Below are 22,808 nucleotides of genomic sequence, written 5' to 3'. Positions count from 1 at the left end.
CCACCCCACCCCCTTCCCCCACAGCTGCTTGGAATGTGGATGCAAGGATTAATACCTCTGAACAGAATTCTACTTCTTTCTCTTCATTTGGATTAACTCCTGGAGTTTCTGGTATGTGTGCCCTTCCAAAGACTTATCCACTCTCTTCTACCCCACCAGCTGGAAATAGAATTTCCCAAGTGTTATTAATATGCATCTTTCTGATTGTTCTTTGAAAATAGTACTGGTAACTGTAAACAAGTGGAAGGCATGTTTTATGAAAGCCTAGAAAGCTTTCTCTTGTTATGGGCAAATTATGCAATAAAGTAACTGTTCTAAATTGATAATCAAAATCTAGATCAATAAGAAGGTGATAATTCTTATTTAGCCTTCCTGTTTGTGTGTTGAGTCTAAATAATTGTCGTAAGAGATTGCTCAGTATTGCTGTGTCTCAAGTTGGAGATCTGAAGATTGCTTTCTAAGAAAGTCGGCTTACCCTGATATTCTGGGAGGTTTGTTATTTGATGGTTGAGTGTTTTCCCTTCAAGGAACTGAAGCACTACTTTCAAAATATGTTCCATAGACAGCATGTGAAGTTCTGAGTCTTTTCTCTGTATGATTGGCAGGAAGGCTGAGCTCTGGGGTTTTCTTGTTTTGAAGGATGAAATTGCTATAGAGTGCAAACCTGGCTTCATAACAAATCTTGTGTGAAACTACTGACATAAGTGCTACAGTGATTTATTATACAATAAAGGGATCGTATGTCAGGTTTTCTGCTTTTTTGCTTACTCCCATTATCTAACGAGCTTGGCATGGCTATTTTCTTTTAGGAAGTAGCTGGCCAAGTACTTCTGTACTTTGCAATGCAAGTAAGCATAGCCTGTTTGCAGTCTTTTAACTGTGGATCTCAAGCTCCATGTCCTACAGCTCACATGAGTGCTTCATTCTCTGTGTGCATCTGAGCCAGGATAAAAAAGAAGTTATTATTTCCAAGGTCTAATCTATCAGGCTTTCCAAAGAACAGTTCACTTACTGAAAACTTACAGAAAAACTTACAAAAGCCTTGTCTTAAAAAGAAGAAACAAAGTCTTAATTGTATGGAGAGTTTTAATAAAATAACATTTCCCAGGGGAGCCACTTGAATTCAAGTTCAGTCTTTAGGCTGAAACTTGAGAAAGTTTAGTTAATAAAGTGGGACAACAGACTGGACTGAGGTTCATTTGCAGTACCACCATTCCAACTTTGAGAGAAGTGTGAAGACAGTGAAGTATAGTCATCATCTTTGATGCACCTTAGCCAACGATGTTGTAATGCAAAGCAGCCACATTAATATTTTTCTTACTTGTGACTGGCTAGCAAAAAAGAGAACATGTCAAGGTTTTCTGTCATTGGAGGTATCTTTTGCAGAGTTGTTTATAAAACAGACACACCCAGGTAGCTATACGGTCCTATATAAGCTTCATTTCAAAATTAAGTCTTGTTATAAAGTAATGTATTAATTTCTTTCAGTCTCACGGTTAAGGATTTTTTGGGGTTTTTTTCCTAAAATGGTTTCTGTGTGCCTCATTGTTCTTAAAATACCGATGCTAGATGTCTAACACTTTTCTGTTGCCATGACTGGTGATATTGGCCTTACTGTTGTTTCTCATGCTGCTTTTATGTTCCTGAAACCTTTTGCTTCAAATGAGAATTGGATTCTTAGTAATGAATAACTGAATTGCTGTATCTGCAATGTAATTGATGAGGTTTGTATTTAGTACTCTTTTCTTTTAGGCTTCTCCTTGTAAGAGTTCTTACTGATACAGGGTAATAATTTTACTACCCATAAAATTTCATTGTTTTTTCAGTTTGAGGAGACTGCTCTAAGTCTTACAGACTGCCGTTGTTCACCCTTCTTACCTCTTTTTTCCATATCCTTCACCTGACTTAATTTTGTCTTCCTTGTTTTCTGAATTGTCCTGGCTTCAGCTATTAGGAAGAAAATTAACTCTATCCCATCTGAAACCAGGACGTGAATATATCTCATTTTCAAGAGCCTTGTAGTTTTCCTGTCCTGTGTAGTCCTTAAAATCGGACTTTTTTTTCTTTGAGCCTTCTGTCTGTCTTTCCTTTGATAGGAGTTTCTTTACCCAAGAAAACTCGGGAAGCTTCTTAACTTACAAGTACACTTTTATTTATTCCCTTTTAGGACCCAACAGTGAGTCAGTTTCTCAGGCTGGTACTTCTGATTTTCAGTGGGATTTAAGTCATCCTCAACCCCCTGTTGATGACGAATGGTCTGGGTTAAGTATGTTCCTCTTAAGATGTTCATTAACAAAATTTTGTTAATTGCCATTACTTTAAAGTCTACTTACTTGTATTAGCTACTTGTATTAGGCAGCTGTGAGCATATGAAGAAAAACCTGGAATGTTTTACTCTGTAGAGCTAATTGACAGTTCAAGGAAAGCAGGAAGAAGCATTTTGATGAGTGATAATAGAAAACGGTTAATTTTTAGAAAAAATACTTGGATATTGAAACTCAGAAGTGAAAGAGAGCTTATGCATTTTAAGGTAGTTCTGGCTTATGCTAGAAGATCTTGGTAATCAATTAAAACAGCCTTAAAGGAAATTATGAGAAAAACCTACTGCAAGTCTGCAAATGACTGTAGGTATTTAGCAGATTGTATTTGAGCCGCTGAGTTTGCTTTTACATGGTTTTGTACCTTACTGAAAACTTCATGTGACATAAGACTTGTATTTAGTCTAACTTTCTCATTTAGCAAACATTAGGAAGTTCTTATGTGTATGCAAGGCATATGCAGGGTAGAAGTCACTGAAGTTACTTGGAAAATGTAGTAAATTGGTGCTTACTCTCCCCATTCCCCTCCCTGCAAATTTTAAAATAGTTAAAGACTGTAGTTCTTACCACAGTCTCTCCCTAAACAAGGCTGTAGTATAATGAAGTTACCACCATTCCTAAATATTTACTAGTGAAACTGTACCTGTGAAAAAAGCTTTCAGCCCTGAATTTACTTTTTGAACTGCCTTGTAATTGATATCTTTATTCAGTCAGATCTAAGAATGTTTATGAAGAACAATTTAGTGCCTCTCATTAGGTCATTGACCTGAAAAATTGCTTAAGAAGTTGACCTGAAAATCTGCCTTTGGTGTTACCTTCTCTCTAAGAACAACTTCTTGTTTTAATGACTGCAGAAGTGAAACAGATTGATGCAGTCCTTAATGCCACCAGTTTTGGCATAACTACTCTGATACCCGATCATTTTGAAACTTATCTTTTGTCTTTTATCTGGTTTAAGGATAAGGGAAGCACATTTCAGTTAATCATTTGAAAGTAATCAGTTTTACATATTATCAAAAGCATAATTTATTCACATTTCTGAGCATAGAATGTTTATGGCTATAGCTTCTCTTAATAGAGTAACTCAGTCATAGATGCCAAATAATGGAAATGTACGCTAATAGAAGTGGGGAAGTAATGGAAGTTTAGGCCAATGTGATACACAGATGCACCTTTACTGCTTTATCAGGGTCAGGACGAGGAAATTTGTACATACAAATACTGCTAATTTTTATTACGAATAAAAAAGAATTGATTTTTTTTTTTCTTTAAGCAACAAGTGAGAGGGCAGGATATAAACCATTAAGTGTTACGTTGGGCAGTAATTTTTTTTTAATCAGTAAAACTTTAGTGTCCAAAGTAAGTGTAATTGAGGTTATACTCTTCTATGAAAGCAAGAGGTGGGAAAGTAATTATTATAAGTAATCTTAAGGTCACTTAGTGTATTTTTGGTTTTGCAATGTTTGCCAGTAAGTTTAATTGGGTTTATTACTGCTTTTAATTTTCACTTAATTTTCAAATGTTTAAACTGAATCTCACTGTAGCTGGCAGACCAAGATTGCCCCTTCTTCAGTCTAGCATAGACTGAGGGAGAGAAATATTTGTGATGTTAATATAAATGTGAAATGAAAGATGGTCTTTTACAAGGTGTTCTGTTTAAAATCAGCTTGCTGTAACTTTCTACTAAACAGACAGTCTAAGGCTTAGTTTTTCCCTTTACATATTTTTAATTTTTATATAACTGACCCTTTAAATACGTTGTTCCTATGCGACAACATAAAAATGTCATCATAAATGAATGACAGCAAAATGGCGTAGGGACTTAGTCTTAGAAAAAATAAGGTTATTAAAAAAAAGTCATTTTTATGTCAGTCTGGCTCAGTAAGAGTTACACTTTCAGATACATCACTTGTAAAGGATTCTTACTAAAGTAAGACTGATCAGTGTTACAGTTCATCTTAATTTTTTCACAAACTAGGAAGAAGATTTAAGATAGAGAAAAACTGTTAAATTTGTCCCTCTTCGCATAGTCTAGAAAAATATATCAAAGCAATTCCATGTAGCCTGCTGCTGCTGTGACTAGTTTCTAGTCAGATTGCTCTGTAAAATAACCAAGTCTTACTCATTACTTAAGTCTTCTACCTATCATTAAAATCTTTGCTTTTTTTCAGAAATGCAAGAAATGAATATTTATATCTTGATATCAAGAAGTGGGTTTATGCATAGATTTTTTTATTTTTAAACTGTCAAAGAGCACCTGTAAAGTAAGGAGACATTCCTGAAAATCTTTTTAATCTTTGTAGATGGACTTTCTTCAGCTGATCCCAGCTCTGATTGGAATGCACCAGCAGAAGAGTGGGGAAACTGGGTAGATGAAGAAAAAGTTGGTTCTGTTCCTCAACCTGAAGAGATATCTGATGTTCAGAAGGTAAAAGGTGGTATTTTCTCCTTAGCTCCAAGACTTTGCCCTTACCACTGTTTCTTAAAGTAACTTAGGGCAATGATAAAGGTAATCTCTCACCTCTTTTACACTGATAGGAGTAGCACAGCTGTGTTTAATGTGTACACAGAGAAGGAAAATGCTGAATGTTGTTACTGACAAAGTAGAAGCTACTTACCTGCATATTCGTATCTTCTTGTCTCACCATAATATAAGGGTTACTTTATCATTGTAGACTATGAGGATTTAGATCTGTTTTCATAAATACTTCTTAACAACATGTAATTTTCTAAATGAAAAACAGCATTTCCATGCCACCAGTGCATGGCACTCTGTTGCCTTTTTCATTTCCAAATCCTGTATGTATATTCCTGGATAGCATGTAAAGAATGTGGTCTTCCTAAAAAGAACCGAACAGATAAGATTGTCTTCACTTATACTTCTATATGCCATTCCTCATAGCTATTAATTTGTGTTTAGTCTATAGAAGGCATATTTCACTGTCATTTTAAATGCTAAGTACCTTTTATTCCCATATGAAGGCTTCAGATAATGAAAGGGAAAAAGCAGAGCCAGTTCTTCAGAGTTCTACAAGTGGCAAATCCAAGAAAAAGAAGAAGAAAAAGAAGAAGCAGGGTGAAGAAGCTAACTCTCCTGCACAGGTAAATGGAACAAAATCTGGATAGTCTGAAAGGCAATTTGTGAGGAAGTCACAAACTCACCTTACTTTTGTGTATTCTTAAGCAAAAATTATTTGGGGGAAATTCACTTCCGTATGGTATTGGATTGTCTGCTATTGTTTTTTGAGAGTTAAAGTAATCCTTCTCTTACTAGTACTTCCTTTAATTTGAATGGTTCCATGTTTGACTTGCAAATACAACGTAGTTTTGCTGGATTTATGGAAAACATGAAATATGTGGAAAGTATTTATCCAGAATTATTTTCTGTTGAATCAGGATTCTGTGCTGTAGAGGTGCTTCCAGGAGAAACTTTCCTCCGCATGGGAAGCCTTCTCCTGCTGTGCTTTTAAAGACAGCTGCCTTGGTGGGCATAGCTAGCAGAAATTGAAGTTTTCTCCTAGGCTGTCTTAAAGTACAATTCTGTAAGAATATAGTGGTTTTCTGAAGTACTGTTGTAGCTTGATTTATGTGAAGTAGTAAGTATCAATGCCTCGAACTCAATAGGTGCAGCTACTCGGTGAGTCAGGTTTGAATGAGATAGTATTTGCAAGCAGGATGGTTGGGAGTTTTCTGTGTTACTTAAGTAGCTTTTGAAGAATTACATTTAAACAGATTTGTTGTAAAAATAGTAAAAGCGGATTGCACTTCACTTGACAATCACATTTGAATAGACGAAAACAGGTAATTTCCTATTAGGAAAAAGCTTTTAATAGTGCATGCTCAGAATGCATCCTGCTTCTGCTTGTAGTGACAGCCATTCATAATTAACATTCTTTAAAAAAATGTTAAATACACAGTTGAAGCTGACTAGGTGAATTAGAGGGGGAAAGCATTACTTTAGTCGTTCTTGCTTTGGATTTGCTTTTTATGATGTTTTCAGTCTGAGATTTTACTAAAACAATTTTAAAAGATTAAAAGAATTCTGTGTAATAAGAATTTCAAGTTGTCTATGTGGAGGTGGATGCTTGTGTCAATTTGCAGTGTTTCTTTTGAGGCAAATTCAAATTGAGGGTACCAGGACTGCAGCTTCTTTGTAATTGAATTCCATCATGGTCTGGTATCTGCAATGACTCTAAACGTAAGTCAAGATTAATAGGTTATGGTTAACAGGTGTTTCCAGATGTCTTGCATGGATCTTAAGGTCAGTGAGAGCATTCTGAAATTACTTTTCCCGTTGCATGTGAGCTGCCTTTTATGTTCCATGTCACGTGGAATCCTGCTCTCCATAATAATAGATTCATTTATCCTACCCATTGGTCTCCAACCATTCTGATTTTGTTACTTTTTCTTTCAATCCATTGGTCTAGGAGGTCACCGGTTTAAAGATGAGAGTTTCTCTGTATTAAATTTTTATGGAAAACTGGGGGGTGTTGCTCAATAGAAGTAGACAGAACTGCTAATACATCAGATAAACTATCCTTGTTACAGCAGTTTAGTAATTTAAGTTGCCAGTCCTACTTCAAGCTGACTTAAAATTTGTATATTTATCTTCTGAAAATTGAACATGTTCACTTAAACAGAATAATCTTTCTAACTGATTACACATAAATGTTCACATTCATATTTGTTGACTTGAGCGTTAAGGCTACCTTCAGAGCTAGATGTAAAACTATATATTCTTTCCTGTGAAGAATGAACAGACTGAGACTGTGGCGCTGTTTTCACAAGGTTCCAAGGGAAATAAGTGAAGGAACAATGTTTCAAGAAGATATTTCCAGCTTGAAACTGGAGACCTGTGTTCTATTTACTGTTCACCACCCCAGGATTCTTCTGGTGCTATAAGCAAATGGAACTACTCTAATACCTCATATAAAATGAAAGCTTTCCACCATTAGAGTGTTTGAGGAGTAGACGTTGAGACACTCTCAAATACTTTGGATGTATTTTCAGTTTCTGTACCAAGAGGTTTGTTTTACAGGCATCATAGCAGACTAAATTGTGTTGCAAATATTAAAGCTTAATATATGATAGAAAACTGTACAGATTAATATGCAGTGCTTGCGTTCAAGAAGATTTTACTTGTAACAAAGCACAGAATTGAGAGCACAGTCAAGTCTCACTGTGATACTTTTGCAGAGCTTTTAGAGTAACTTCATTTTAATTTCACAGGAGTGTGAAGAGCAGTTCATTCAGAGATTGGCATTTTTTGTTAGTAAATTGCATGAAGAGTAGTGCTTTCTGGGTGTTACTAGGTTCCATGGGTATTTTTGTATTATGTTCTATAAATTTTGAGTGTTAGCATAGGCTAATATTAGCCCAGTACTTAATTTTTTTTTTTGATAGATTTTCTTAGTTACAGAAGCTGCTTATGACAACAAAACTGATGTGCAGGGAAGGAGAGTCAGAACTTTACTGCAAACAGAGGTTCTTTTTTTTTTTTTTCCCCTCCCCCTTTTGTAGGACACTGAAGAACTGGATAGAGAAGCTGGAGAGGAGTTTCAGGAGGATACCTCAAAAGTTCAACCACAGCAGGAAATAGCTTTTTCTCTGAAGACCATAAGTACTAGTGAACCAGCTAAGGTAGGGGTACAAAATAATGTTTTTTAAGTTTCCGATTTGGAAGTGCTCAAAGACCATTGAAACATTGATTTGTGTAGGTAAGGTTACAGTAAGAACACTGCTTCATGCTATATGTTTACGAATATAAAGGTGATGGAGATGTTAAATTTTAGATATAGGTCAGTTGCGAGTGTTAAAAAGGATGTCTAGTCTGAGAAGCAGTATCTTCTAAATCAGTAGTTGCTTTCAGGTTATTTTCTTGTTTGAATATTCAAGCAGTAGTTAAACTTTGAAATCTGGAAATGTAAGAACTAATAGGTCTGAGTGCAAGACTAGTAACATATTTTACTGTTTCATTGCAACAGAATGAAGTGTTACTAGCTTACTGTATTCTGACTTAAATGCCGTCTAAATTTGATTTTTAAAGACTGTGCTGAGCTTAATGTTAGTGACTGAATAAGAAAAGTTTTTATTTGAACCAATTCACAAACTGTTTGCAGCTCACCATTGAAACAAATATTCTAGAGAATACAAATTCTCATTAATCTTTCTTCAACTAGCAGCTTTTTTGCATGCTGTTATCCTACAAACATCACATTGTAGAAAGAAGTACTTAATATTTCTAGTAGTATTGGTTTTCTGTTCCATAAAGAATGAACAATACCAGTGAGACAGCAGTTTGGTGCCACAGAATATCTGTCAGAATACTGAGTTTTACTATGCTAAGCATTTTGTTTCTAAAGATAACAAGGTCTTAAGATTCAAATGAAAAATATTAGAATCGCATCTCTTTTGAGAGGCTGAAGTCACCAGAGAAAAAGTACAGAAAGTGTTTACTGAGAACACGTGTCTTGAAAAGCACATTCAGACATGCTTTTAGCTTATCCTAAATACCCTACATCAAAGTAGAGCTTTTATTGTAATTATTTAGTTTAGGTTCAGTTCAGCCATTGAAAGTCTCACGACAGCTACCTGTTCTGTCTGACTAGTGCAAGGTGGGTTTTTTGTGGGTTTTTGTTTTGAAGCTGTATTGGAAAAAACAGACATCTGCCTATGTGTGCAAGTGGCTTTATTCCTGGAAGTGTGTTTGAAAAAAATGAAAAGCAAATAAATTGTGTTGTTGGAGGCCATAGCTGAAAATGTGTAGGCAGAAAACTCTTATTTGGACTGTGACATCAAGGTGTCTTTTTGACATGTAGAAAGAGGTGTACTGGTGCACCCCAAAAGGATAGCCCTTGCTGTTTAGAAATCAAAGAGAAAGCTGCATGTAATGATTCTTTTGATCTGCAGTTGGGTGTGGGGTGTTTTTTCTCATGGCACTACCAAAATATCAGCCAAGTTTCAGTAGACTTTGCTCAGTTGTTTAGTGTTTAAAACCATACCCAACTTCCTAAGTGATTTGGTGGCATCAGATCTGATGTAGACCTACATTGTGCATTATTGGGGGCGGCGGGGGCTTAAGTGCTCCTGTTACTTGAGTCTTAAATTCAATCTGTTCATATATGTGCCTATGTATAGCTGTGTTAGTGGTGATTTTGTGAAACAGGACACAGTCTGTATTAAAGGGGGAGGGGTTCAGGGGGCAAAGGACAAACAAAACCATTATTAAAAACATTCCCTGGAAGTTAGCTGGACTTGATAAAGGACAATTTGTGAATTGTTGTATCTGACAATGCAGATGGTCAGTCAGTCTTTATCAAGTCTCCTTGCCATCAGATTTGGCTATAGTGTAATTTCACACATGCAAAGATGCCTTTCAATGTTGTTTGACTTGGCTGTTCCAAAAAATTTTAGAAAGAGTCTGTGTGTGAAATGACTTAAGTTTCCAAGGTAGGTAATCTAGTTCTGAGAAAATGTTCCAAAACATGACAACTAAATATGTGGAAAAATAAACTGATATTAGAGTACAAATAAGTTATCCAAAATATTCTTATAAAGAACAGAAACAGCTGAATGTTGAACACTTCTGGTTTTTATCTGGTTATATTTTACCTGTATGATACGTTGGGCTGTGTGGAAGCATTTGGCATTTTATCAGTAGGTGCAGGTTTTAAATGAAGAGATGTCTTTGGAAATCCTTCATTTGTAACAGTTTCACAGCTCACGACTTCATTAATAAATTGTAGAATTCCACATATAACTATTGATGTTATCAAATAGGCTTTCTTCATTGTTTCAGCTTTCCTTTCTGAAGTAATTTGTTGACACAGCAAATCCTAATGAACAGTAATTCCCAATTCTTAATGTTTGGTATCGGTATTCACTTGCCCTTATCCAAAATTCAGACAGAAATATGGCATTTGGAAAAATGTCTAGATGATGCTTTATGTACCTGTATAGTTACACTTGCAGTAATACTGCATGCCTTAACATTCAAGCTGCAATGTGTTTGTTAGTCAACCCAAGACAGCTGTATGCCATTTAAATCTTAACTGAGTTGCTTTACGTACAGGTGGAGAGTGACTGTCCCAACAAAACTATATTGGCTGATCTTGGAAATCCTGTAGGATGGGAATTAATTTGGTCAGCATGGTTGATATTAATTTAAAAACTTCAAGATTGCCATATTTTCAGTAGATTAAGAGAAATATTGCAATTATAGCTATTAAAAAAACTTGTTTCAGTTGATGTGTAAGGGCACAGAAAACTCCTCTATTCATAAAAGGTTAGAGAACTGCTACCCTCTAAAATCATGTGGTGTTTTTTTTAAAAGCTGTTTAACTTCTTGCTCAGTATGATAGGTTAAAAAGAGAAGTTAAAAAGTATATTTTTTTTTCTCTTTCGTGTGTTCTGACTAAATTTTCGATATGCTTATATTACCATGATGGAAATGGTATGAACTGGTAACTATGGTCTAGGATCTGTGTACATCCCCATCAAGGGCTGGATGTAGACTTCACTATTTTGTTGTGATAGTTCCAGGTCCTGGCTGTCATGTGGTGTTAACATCCCAAAGTCTGGGGCTTACTGCTTGACTGAGGCACTGTTTTCTAATACACTCTTATTTGAAGCCTTTTGTCAGTAGATCACCTGCTATGGGATCATATGGGGTTTTTTATGTTCTGACTTTCCTATTTCCTATTGGAATGTCAAAATGTTCTGTTTTCCTGTATTTTAATTCTAGTAAGTCCTACTCTGTAAGCTACAGCTACATCTTGTCTCTGTATCAAGATAGACCAGATAATTGGAAGATACTAGGAGTGTCTTCCAAGTATCTTCCAAGATACTTGCCAAGTATCTTGGCAGTTATTCCTACAGTAGTTTCCACTGCAATACTTTTTGACTGCTCTCACAGATACCTGTTAATTCTAATATAAGCATGCAGTTTTGAGCGGTTGACAGGAATTACTGCAAATGCTGTCTAAATACTATAAAAGTTTTGATTTATTTTGTTTTTTTGAGTTGTGTATAAGTACAAATACAGCTTTCCCCATTGCTTTGCAACCAAATGCATATATGTCACCATCTTGCATCTCTTCTGAATACGTATTGTAGAATCTTTTTAGGATGTTAGTGATTTTTAAATTGTTCTTCCTTTCTTTGCATGTCATGTATTTTAAGAAGAATTCATTTGTGTGGTTTTTTGTTTGCTCGTATGCAACTAAAAGTTTTGGCACTAGATGGCAGTCATAGTTTTGCAGCCTTGATTTAAAATTTTAAAGGATTTTAATATTGGCTTAATTTTTCAATGCCATCTTTCCAGCAGCTGCTAAGTATACTGCCAAAATAACACTGTGTTTTACTGTTGTATGACTTAATAAACCTTTGGAAATTTTTTCCTGTTTTTCAAATAGCCTGAGGAGGCTCCTTCGCTTGCTGTTTCTACTGAGCCATCTGTAATTGTATCAGAGAGCGATTCTGACAAGATCGCTTCCCAAGTGCCACAGATGCTGCAAGAGACAGATGTTTCTAGTCCCAATATTAAGCAAAACAGTGTGCCTCCTCCACAGAGTAAGTATATCTCAGTACAATTCATTCGTCTGAATTCAGGGTGTACTTTTTTCCAATAGAGCATATACAGTCAGAGTACTTTGCCCTGAGGTTTGGGTTTAGAGTGCCGTATCAGGTAGTTATGTATCTCATTTATATATCTTGCCATATTTTATCTTCTGTTGAAGTACTTTGGCAAATGTGCTTTCACTGTGAGGGGAAAAAACATCTTCATATGCTTGAATGACTGAAAATGTCTGTTGGCTTTGTCCAGTCCTTAATAGACATTTGGATGTACTCTTCACCATCAGGACTGGAGCTCCATGCTTTAAGTAGTTCTGCTAACACTGTTTCAAAGGCCTGCTTGTGAGTCTTCAGTGGAACAGATGGGTGCTAACATAGCAGTTGACAGGATGTTTAGCTACCAGAAATTTGTACAAGCAATTCAGTTTTCAAGCAATCCAGTTTTCAACCTGCTGGGATTTTTTGGCTTCTCAACTTAGCTCATTAACATCTTTTTCCATATGCTTCCATGAAATGTAGTAATCATGGAGTTGCTAATACGGGAGTAGAAAGGTATTGGGTGATGCACTTGGTTTTGTTGTAGCCCAACAACATGTATATCAGGCTGAACTACTGTGGATATGTTGCTTTTTAAAAAATATGCGGTGCTCAGAGTTGTCAAACACATCCTCTGTTGTACTCAACAAAAGTGGTTGTACTGAAGTACTCGCCTGCTAAGACGGAAGAATTAAAGAGGGAAGTCAGGGTGTGAAAGGCATTGCTTTTAAAAAAAAAAGCTGTTTGAATTAGACTTTTTAATGAGATTAATAAATACTGACATTTTGTAAGAAGTTCTTGGATAAGTGTTGAAGTACTAAACCAGTTTTTAATGACTGTAGAAGAAACTAGATGATTTTGTAATACTAGTTTTTCATTCAGCTGCACTAATTGGCTTCTTCATTTTGGATAAATTAAACAGTCTTTCAAATCAATGTGTCAACTTGCAACCCTCTGTTCTAATTCTAAAATATAAAGACTTTTGTGACTGCTTCATGCCTCAGCAATTGAAAGAACATCTTTTGTGTTCAGCATATAAAATATTTTGCCTGATTTACCACTTTTGGCAGCCAGCATGTTTTAAGGCAGTCTGTTCTAATAAAATAACATAGTGGTTTTTTATTTGATTATGCATTCCACGTAACCACATCTTCACATAGCTTAATATTCTGACATGTCACTTACACTTAATGTTTAAAAATAGTGTAATCTGATAAAAGTGAACAATTAATGTCAATTGTGTACATGTACGTTATTTCCCGTTAGCAAAAAAAACCAATGACCTTAATGTAAGCATTACATTAACAAAATTAATTACCTTTGCATCTCACTTCTTGTATTTGTGGTATAAAAATAAAGTAGGTTGAAATGAGCAAATTTTGGTTTAGATGCACTTCAAAATGACCTATTTGGGACAAGCAAGTAAATAGGGGTCTCCTTCAAAAACCGTGCTAGTTGATTGTTCTGAATAACTTTATAAGAATATGGGATGTACTGTCCAGGATTTTAAAAGTCAATGCTGTGTAAACTTTCTCAGTCTTAACACTGTAGTTATGTGTGTTTTGTTGTTTGGTTTTTCTTTCAGCAAAGTCTGAAGAAAGCTGGGAATCGCCCAAACAAGTTAAAAAGAAGAAAAAAGCAAGAAGGGAAACGTGAACTTCCCGAGATGGACATGTGTTGCTGAATACTGTCATTGAAGATTATGCTGTTTATGCAATAATTTGTGAACATGTACAGAATTTTATATAAATTTCAAACAATTTTTAAAAACAGAACTGCTGTGAACACAAACATCTTTAAAAAGGAATCAAAGGAAAGTAACTTTATGATATAGCAAACAGAACATGCTACATTTGAAAGACATTCTGAAGAGTCTGTTTTTCCAACTTTTGGAGAGAGATCTTAATTAAAAAAAACTGGTTTTACAACACAGTGCCCTGTTTACAACAGATTATACTCTCATCTAAAAGCTGCGGATAAAAGATTAATTTCAAGGAAGGGTTTTCTGTAAAAATAGTTGTCTGTACAATAGTGGGTGTTTCTTGCCTCTCTTTTGAGTGATGCATTAGAAGCACAGAATGTCAACCATTTGAATTTGTTTCATGCCTAAATCAAAGTGCTTTGATTAAATACATAATCTGCCATATCTTTACAGTAAGGTGGTTAGCAAGTCTGCTGGCTATTACAGGAATCACAAGTGCAAATCATTAACTATTTGTACAGTCAGACCTTCATGGTTTATTATATGAAGTTAACACAATAAAACTGCTTTGGGTTAAAAGTTTGAGAATGTGATTTGAAACTTGAGTACAGTTCATGAAGTTATTTTTGATAATGTCTGTTACCTTACTTGAATTGTTGAAGATAACAGTATATTTTTAAGAATGCAGTAATGTGCATGAAATCTGGTTTTCTTCTTCATTCACTACAGTTCTTGGCTGATCCAGACTACTATCTAAAACTATATCCTTTCAACTTTCAAACTCATTGAATGAATTGGAATCAAACATTCCCTTCACTTAACACTGTTGTGTTAACTTTTAACTTACCATACCCAATTCTGTTCTGCCATACCCAATTCTGTTTTGTTCTCTATTACTGAAACTCTGAAGAAAGCAAGTGAACTTTTTTCACTCACAAATTGTTTGGGATTTCAAAGATCTGTTGGAGAACTGGAGTGGCTTCAGACAGCTTTAATTGACATTGTCAAGAACAGTTATCAGGAACACATTTTTTTACTGCCTTAACCTGTAGTATGTAGAATGTGTCTAGACTTCTGGACAGGAGTTAGTGTTTTTATATTAAAAAAAAAATTCATGCAAGTATAGCAGTTGTAAAATAAAGACCCATTTTCCGCTTGAAATTGTTAATTAAAATGGTGTTTAAGATGTGTTGTCATTTTCAGGCACTGTGTAATTACATGGTATCAAACTGGCCAATGTGTTTGTGTCTGTAAGGTGCATGCTCAGCCATGTACACTGTAAATAACTTTTATAAAAATTTGATAAGGATGTTAATTAACATCACCTGGTAAATTCAGTTAGAGGAGCCAAGGTTGTTTTTTAAATGACTGACTTCTGGTTTTGTGGCACAAACAGAATTGTTAACAGCTGTAACACATGGTACTGATCAACAATCTTGTACTGTCTTACTGTACCTGACTGCAGTTCAACAGTATTGCAAGGCGAGAAAAGTTAATGCAGCAAGCTGGTTTAATTGTACTGAAAATGCACCTTGCTAATGGCGAGCTTTCCTAATAAATGGATACTAACTTGCACAGGTATTAACCCCTGTATATCAGGAACATGTGACACTCTAAACTGATTTGTTAAAATAAATTGAGAATATTGACAGTATTGATTTATTTACTGGGAGGGAGTAATGCCTGAGACTGATACCTGTCAAGATTCATGTAAAATAAATTTAGAACTGAAGTACAGCTTTTCAAGGAGTATCTTAAGGCAAACACAACAACAGGATATTACAAAATCATGCAGAGTCTTTCGCATGTAAATAATATTTAATTTTACTTGTTGTCTTCATAGTAAAGGTTAAAAAGAATACCCTTTAAATTCAGGTTTGTAATGTATGTCCAAAATGTCTGTTTCCAATCTGTATGTTGTGCTGCGAGCCTCTTGTAGAAAATATGAAGATTTTTTGTAATGAGAGAGACTGCCCCCAAGGGCTTTCACTGCATAAATTCTTTTTTTTCCTCTTGAAGATAAAATTGGTGATATTTCTGGGGTAGTAAGCTCTAGCTCTCAAATAGCTTGTCATTCTGGAAAAAAGAAACAAACTAGCTAACAACATAGGAACCTTGCTAATTAACTGCTACTACTAAGCAGGATCATATAAATACATAGCCTTCCTTTCAAAATGTTGTTACCTATTTAGCAGCACCTCTTAACGTTTTCTTAATGTGCAGTTTCAATGTCTTAGAAAACGAAACTTGCTTTATTTGACATTCATTAAAGAGGTAGTAACTGTATAGCATATTGTCTATAAATAGAGACTTGGTTATCTATGTACTGTCATGTTTCTATGACTCAAGCAGTGGTTAGTCTTAATGATACACTGAACCCAGACTTTGGTACTTGGATAGAAAGAGAAAACACCATTTAAAGAAACTTAATCTTTTTTTTTTTTGTTGGTGAATGCATGGAATGGTTTCATAAATCCAATATGTTGGGGTTTTCTAAATACTCTGGAATTATTTGTATGTGTAATTTAAACTTGTTGTGATGATGTGTAATTGGATAGACATGGCATATTTTTATTTTCTGGGGAGGGAAAGGTGTACAGAATTCATATGTGCTTGTTACAAAGGTAGCAACTGTGCATTGGCTTGAAGGGGGGTGAAAACTGTATTTGATGCCCTTTTAGAAGTCTAAAGAAAAAAGTGCAAGAGAAAAGCACTACTTTAATATTTCCTAAGAAAGAATGTACATATTAAAAACATTTCAAACTTTATAGAAACACTTCTAGTACTGTTGTGTTGTAACTGAATTGTATCTCATTGAAAACTGCCTTATTAATAGTTCCTAGCCATGGGTTTGTACTCTGAATAAGGCTTTTGAAAAGTGCAGACATCAGAATACGTGGTTTAAGCAGCTATTACTGATCATAGTAGTTTTTTTGCCTTTAAATGACTTAAGTTGGTTGTGAGTCAAGATTTTCGGTTGTTAAAAAATGCAAGTCTTTTACACCTGTGAGTTGTCTTCTGGTGACCGCTGAGTACCAACGAAGGGCAGAGTTTCAGTTTTCCAGGCCAGTACCGAAAGATTTCTTCATCTTTCTGCTGTAAATGGGAAGGGGAAAAAAAAAAAAAAACTAAAAATGGAATTACTTCTCAAAAGATACTGCTAAAATTATTCTGCTATTCCAAGTAAATTAACTAAAAATCCGAGTGAATAGCTTCATTTAAGAACTAAGTGTCAGTTGAGTGCATTTGGGTGGGGAGAAGGACCAGGAAGGGCTGTGTGGCCAGTAATTCTTAACCTGAAGGTAGTGCAGTATCACCACAGGTTTTGTTCCCTGCAGGATGAGGGGAACTGCTGTTAGCCGGGGTGAGTGCTGCGAGCGAAGTGGGAGAATTCATCTTTTTATCAAAAATTCATCTGTTTGTCAAATTGGCAGGGGGGTTGTATGTGGGATGATTGTTTCTTGTACTCTATAGCATGTTGCTATTAATGGTTCACAGACTGTTCTACTGAAACTTGCCTGAATTGCTAAAATTGTCTAGTTTCCGTATTGGGTCCCTTCTTCAGTCTGTGAAAGTACTGAACTTCTGCTCTTTTAACATCTGGTTAGTTTTACCAAGCTGAAGTTTTCTGGTTCACTGAAAATCAGTTTCTTTACTGAAATGATGATGTCTTTAATTGTGGTGTATACTGGAAAAGAAAATTTTATTTAGAACTCTTTAACAGGAAAATCCTGGTTTCAGGGTTTCATCCAATGCTCTTAAAAAAAAAAAAAAAACAACAACAACAAACACACCACAAACACAACATGCTTAGGAACATCTGCAGCTCAAAGCAAGTACGTTCTCTGTCCAGTTTTAACATCAAGTCACCTCTTAACTTGGCTCGATATTTTTAATTCAGTCCATGGCAGAGGTTAAGTCATGGACCACTTGGAACTGGATTACCAGAATGAACTCAAAACTGATGAGTCTTAAACGGTTCCCTATTTTCTCGGGGATAGCAAGTCTCTTACACACCCAGTGTTTCCACTTAACCGTTCAGTAGGCTCTGACTTTGAGTTCAGTGATTCCTTGTTTCAAATATCTGATGGAAGTATAAACCAAGTATTTTGTTTACAGACAGCTTTGTTTTCAGAGGCCATTCTGACTAAGGCTGCCACAGCTTGTTTTTCATGACTGTCCTGTTTCCTTGACCATCCTTACCTACGAGGCAAAGTTGTGCCTTGAGCTACATCTGCCCGTGAAGCTCTGGATGGGAGGTAGCTCCTTGCTGATGTGGTACTGTAACTTGGACTTACTCATTCTCGGGCAGCAAGGCTTTAATGCGTCATTTGGAAAGGTGTGCTGATGTGGAGATCGGCGTCTTTCTGAGCCTTAGCCAGTTAGCTGAAAGAATAGGAGCTGTATCAACTGATGGTCCCTCCGCTGCTGGGGGACAAGGCGGCTGGGTGTGTACCCAAGGAGATGTACAAGCTTTGTTTCTGCTCTCAGAAGTCTCCAAAGACATTATGAAAGATAGGTAACCTTGCGTTTTCACCCATATGCATAAGCAGCCTTTTTAAGTGAAAAGTAGCTGCAGGCATGTCTGAAATTACTACAGAATTAGTTTTATCAAGGAGTTGCCATCGTTGGAAGTTCAGATCTGACCTTACCTGAGCAGAATGCAGCCATATGTGAAATCAGTTTGATGGCCCCTTCTGGTTTATAAACTGGTTACGAGAAATGAGGAAACAACTTTCTGAAAGGGACAGAGGCAATGCTGAAGCTGCTGCCATGATTCATGAAAAGCTACAGGCTGGATGCTAGATTGGCTGCAAGTGCTAAATGATCCTGACTTAAAGATGCCTTATTTCTAGCTCAAATTAATTCTCCACTTTGAGTTACTTTGCCTGCTGATGAACAGCTGTGTTGAAATTCCTATTTGTATGTATACACTGTGGTTAGGTATTCCCTTAAAACTCTTCTTCATTGCCTTGAAATCCGAAAGAATTGCATTACAAAAGGCTGAGGGGAGCTCAGGCTGTTCCGTTCACTTTCCCTTCCTCTGAGGCCCCTCACCTTTTTTTTTTTTATTTTAGTTGATCTGCACACATAAACTACTGAAAGGGTCCCAGATGTGGCTGTACCGGTGTCAACCACTACTGCTTTGCTTGCCTAGGAAAAGAAGGGCTGCTTGAAACAGGCAATACTCTATGTATCCATGATCTTACCTTGGGAGCTGAGGGATTTCAGGGATCTAGCACATGCTGAAACTGTTGTTATTCTTCACTCTTCGTTCATCTTTTAGTTCCTCATCTGTTTCTTATTCAAACCTGACAGGCAAGCTATGACTGGCAAGGTAATCTCTTCCTGTACGCCTGAAGTATCCCAACATCAGAACATAATTGGCAAAACTTCTTTGCAGCCAGGATGTTTTCCTTAAAGCTTCCTTTTCAGATCTTTATCCAGTCTCGAGGGGGGGGGGGGGGGGGGGGCAGCGGAATCTTTTAAGGTGACTTTGTGGAGCTCTCATCCAGATGACTTGGAAAACGTAAGTGTTCCTTGTACAGATGCCTGTTTTGCCAGGTAACCCTGCGGCGAGTTCTCCTCTGTGTATGTTGTGCCTTAACTGAGGGACTGTGAAATCTCTACAAGTTATCTTGGGCTAAGCATAAAAAAATGGGTTCACATTTGAATGAAGTGGGATTTCCTTTTAAAAAAGAAAAAAAAAGTGCCATACTTAAGCTGGCTGGTTATGCTTCCATATTCTTTGAATGTGGTAAAATTATGAACAGAAAACACAGGCTACTATAAAATGCCACACAGCTGCTACCTGGCTTTCCATATGTGGGTTTTTTCTGTGGTATGCATAAAACACATCTCACTAGCTGTATTTTCTGTCAATCAAATCCTGCGTGGACTTACCAAGGTGGTCGTCTCCAGAGGTTTCATTGAGACTTTGGGAGGTCCATGTGTTCTCCTTCAAAGACTGAACTACTTTAGACTACAGTGTTAACCGGTGACCTTTTCATAACCACCAGCAGTGTCTAGACACTTCTGAATTACAAAAGAACATAATCCATCAGTATTTAACCTTTTGAGATGGGAGTGGGGAGGAACTGTAAATTCAGTGAAGCAAAGGCTGTAGTCTTGGCTTAGCTGAGGTTTGCCAGGAACAACTTAGGACTGGGCAGATACCTCAGGTGCCCGTTTTCAGTGACCTCTCTGTTACAAGTAACCCTGCCGCGCTAGCATCATCTTTCATGTGACTCTTGAACTATTTTGTTCCAGTTTTGTGTCTTAAGTTACGCTGGCCTTTAGCTTGGCTGGAAAGCTGGAGTCTTTCAAGTTCTTTGAAACTTGTTCGGATAAATCTCTTTCTCCATGCTTGCCAGCGGAGTCTGAGCAGCCACTTCAAGAAGAACCAGCTCTGAGATTGTACGGTGACTTGTGCGCTCTTGCAGACCAACCAGCCAACACCCTACAGCCGCGGGGCCCGTTCGCCCGCACCTCCCCTGCCCCTTTGGCCTCGAGCGTAGCCAATGGCTATGGCTAAGGCTGCGGCGGTACTCCGGTGGAATTCTTACTCTGGAATTCTTACTCCGGCTGGCTCTTCAGCTTTTCTGCGGCAAGTCGTGTCTGTGGGCTATGTAGAGTAGGATTAATACTGGTGTTACTTTAAGTATGCGACTTTCACAGTTAATTTTAATGTGGGGTTTCTCCTTCCTCATAGACAATTTACCTTTTTTTTTTTTCCCCCCCTGTCAGTCATGCCTGGCTGACTATTTTTAAAACTCTCAAAAATCTTACTAATAGTAGAGATTTGAAATATTTTCTTCCTTTTCTGCAGTTTCCAGGAACAGGCTCATAGAGCGAATTTAATTAAAAAAAAAAAAGGAAAACTTGTCTTTTTAATAAGCAAAAAACATTGTTACTCAGATTTGACCTAGGGATTGAACACTTTTGAACAGTAGTATCAATAAAATGTATTTAAGTGCTTTTCTGGAGTGGGCTCAGGATGCGCAGCACTTGGTAGAACTGAGCTGTAAAATCAATACAGTGCTATTTTATATTCATATACTACAGAAATGTGGTTCAAAGTCATCCAAGTCATGCAGCCTGCTGTTAACCGTGGAACTTTTTAATGACGTTTTAGGAGTATGTCTTTTACTGCAAGTCCTTAGTAGGAATGCAGAACAGCAGATTTAGTGATTGTTTTTGTAACAATTAAAACACTTTAGCTTGTACTGCCTTGAATATAAAAAAACACTTTGCAGAGCGTGACAGAGATGCATAACTGAAGGGTGTATGCCAGGGCTTGGCATGTCAGTGACTGAAAGGGGCAGGTTTTACATACCCAAGGATTGCCGTGTGTTTTGGATTTCTGCAGTCACATCGTGCAAATACTAGGCTATGGGAAACTTGGTCAGAAGTTGTGTGTGTCACATCAGAAAATAGCTCTTTGCCTGTGCAACTTCCAGGCGGAACATCTGTCATGTTGAACATGTGGAACCAGGATCGAAAGTGCTTCACTTTGCATTAGTAATGCCATCACTAAAATCTTGACTTTGTGCTAGTATGCTGCTGGGATTCATCACTGCTGCCAAAGAACATCGTGCTGGAACGCATTTTCTTATGTAAAGACTTAATGTAATGCTACCATCTCTTGAGAGCACCACACGTTGACTTTCACATCGTGTTTTACTTCTAGCTTTATGTTCCTACTCTGCGGAGGACACGACACAGTTTGAGGCTTTAAAGTCTTTAGACTTAGTCATTCCGAATATTTCTTGAGCGGTCTACCTCGAAGCTATTTTGACAAGTTAACTGGGGGAAGAATTCCTAACTGCAGTTTGTGTTCTTTCTTTATGGCAAACCAGTGGCTCAGCCCTGCTCCAAATGAAGTCGTCTTACAGGCCTTTAAGGATGTCTCCATCAGCATGGTAGAATCTCAGCGAATACGAAGGTTTCCTGTGTGCCAGTTAAATGGTTTAACGGCTCATACACACTAAACATCAAAGGGGAAGGGGAAAAATATGCAGATTTGCCTTTTCAAAGTATGCTTGGTTTTGGAGAATGTCATGTTGGTGAGCAGTTATTTTTATGTTAGAACTGAAAAGAAAGTTGGATGCTGAGAAGCTGAGCCATGTTAGGTACTTCACTAGAGAGCAAGCAATAAGGAAGCTGCAGGATGCATAGTAATGGCTTTGTACTGTTACATACCTACCGACTTGCCCCACCAAGTTTGACTTAATTTCAGAGCACTATCAGAATCACTTTAAGCGTTGACAGAATGAGGTGCTGAATTAGTACAAAATAGGAGGTACTGCTCTCCAAAGTGACAAATGTGTATCATTCTGGTCTGCAGAGACGGGGTTTCCGTATGCTATGCCTAGGCCACTTGTATTCCAGAGGTTTGTACGTGGATGTTTGACACGAAATGAGTTGCAACAGAGATGATGAGTTAGAATTGTGTGCTATTGCAATTAAATTTTCCCTGTGTTTTTACCAGTCCATTACTGAATACCAGCGTGAGTTGGGAGATTTCTGTAGTGTTGGCTTAGTCAGGATTTCCCAAAGTTGCTTCAGACTATAATGAAATGTATTCAGATGTGCATGCCTATAAAATGCTTTACAGTCACGATATAGTAATATACTTTACATTGATAATTTATATTGGGACACAGAGCAGAAAGCAGTGTGATTGTGAGACATGCTGTTGAAGTGATGTTTATACTACACTTGGGGATCAGTTGCCAAATAATGCTATTTCAGTAGAATTATACTGGTATTTATGATGCCATTTGCTATACAAAGTGGAGGGTGAAAAATCAGGCATATGATTTAAACGGTCAATGTTACTTCTGGCATGAGGGATCCTAAGAGGATATTTTGGACACTTGGAGGAGCCTGTGATGAAAAGAAGCCAAGAGTATCTTTGGTTTCTATAATTAGAAGAACATTAGCATCATTGATCTTTCTCTCTTTAGAAAAGACAATATAAAATATACAGTACTAGAGAGCTTCAGTCTCACCCCACACATACATACACCTGGTACAGGTGGCTCCATCTTATGTAGCTTTTAATCTAGATTTCCCAGCTGCATTTCCCAATACATACAAAAAATTTGTAAATTGGAACAAACTTCATCGAATTAAACTTTCTGCACCATCAGCACCATAAAGAAGTGTTGCTCTTG

General features: G+C 36.9%; 1 protein-coding gene across 1 annotated transcript in view; it reads left to right on the top strand.

Annotated features, from left to right (window-relative positions):
- Window positions 1-14,202, top strand: part of MTDH (metadherin) — a 21,460-nt gene extending 7,258 nt beyond the window's left edge. Inside the window, exons 5-11 of the mRNA XM_010287104.1 lie at window positions 25-111; window positions 2,168-2,266; window positions 4,622-4,746; window positions 5,301-5,420; window positions 7,839-7,958; window positions 11,732-11,888; window positions 13,513-14,202. Of these exons, the coding sequence (XP_010285406.1) occupies window positions 25-111; window positions 2,168-2,266; window positions 4,622-4,746; window positions 5,301-5,420; window positions 7,839-7,958; window positions 11,732-11,888; window positions 13,513-13,583 (779 nt within the window). The 3' untranslated portion in view covers window positions 13,584-14,202. The remainder of the gene's footprint in view (window positions 1-24; window positions 112-2,167; window positions 2,267-4,621; window positions 4,747-5,300; window positions 5,421-7,838; window positions 7,959-11,731; window positions 11,889-13,512) is intronic.
- The last annotated feature ends 8,606 nt before the right edge of the window (window positions 14,203-22,808 follow it).

This window comes from Phaethon lepturus, unplaced genomic scaffold, assembly GCF_000687285.1.
Source record: "Phaethon lepturus isolate BGI_N335 unplaced genomic scaffold, ASM68728v1 scaffold49125, whole genome shotgun sequence".
Lineage (NCBI taxonomy): Eukaryota > Metazoa > Chordata > Aves > Phaethontiformes > Phaethontidae > Phaethon > Phaethon lepturus.
Note: the sequence above shows the minus strand (reverse complement) of the source record. Positions and strands in the feature narration are given on the sequence as shown.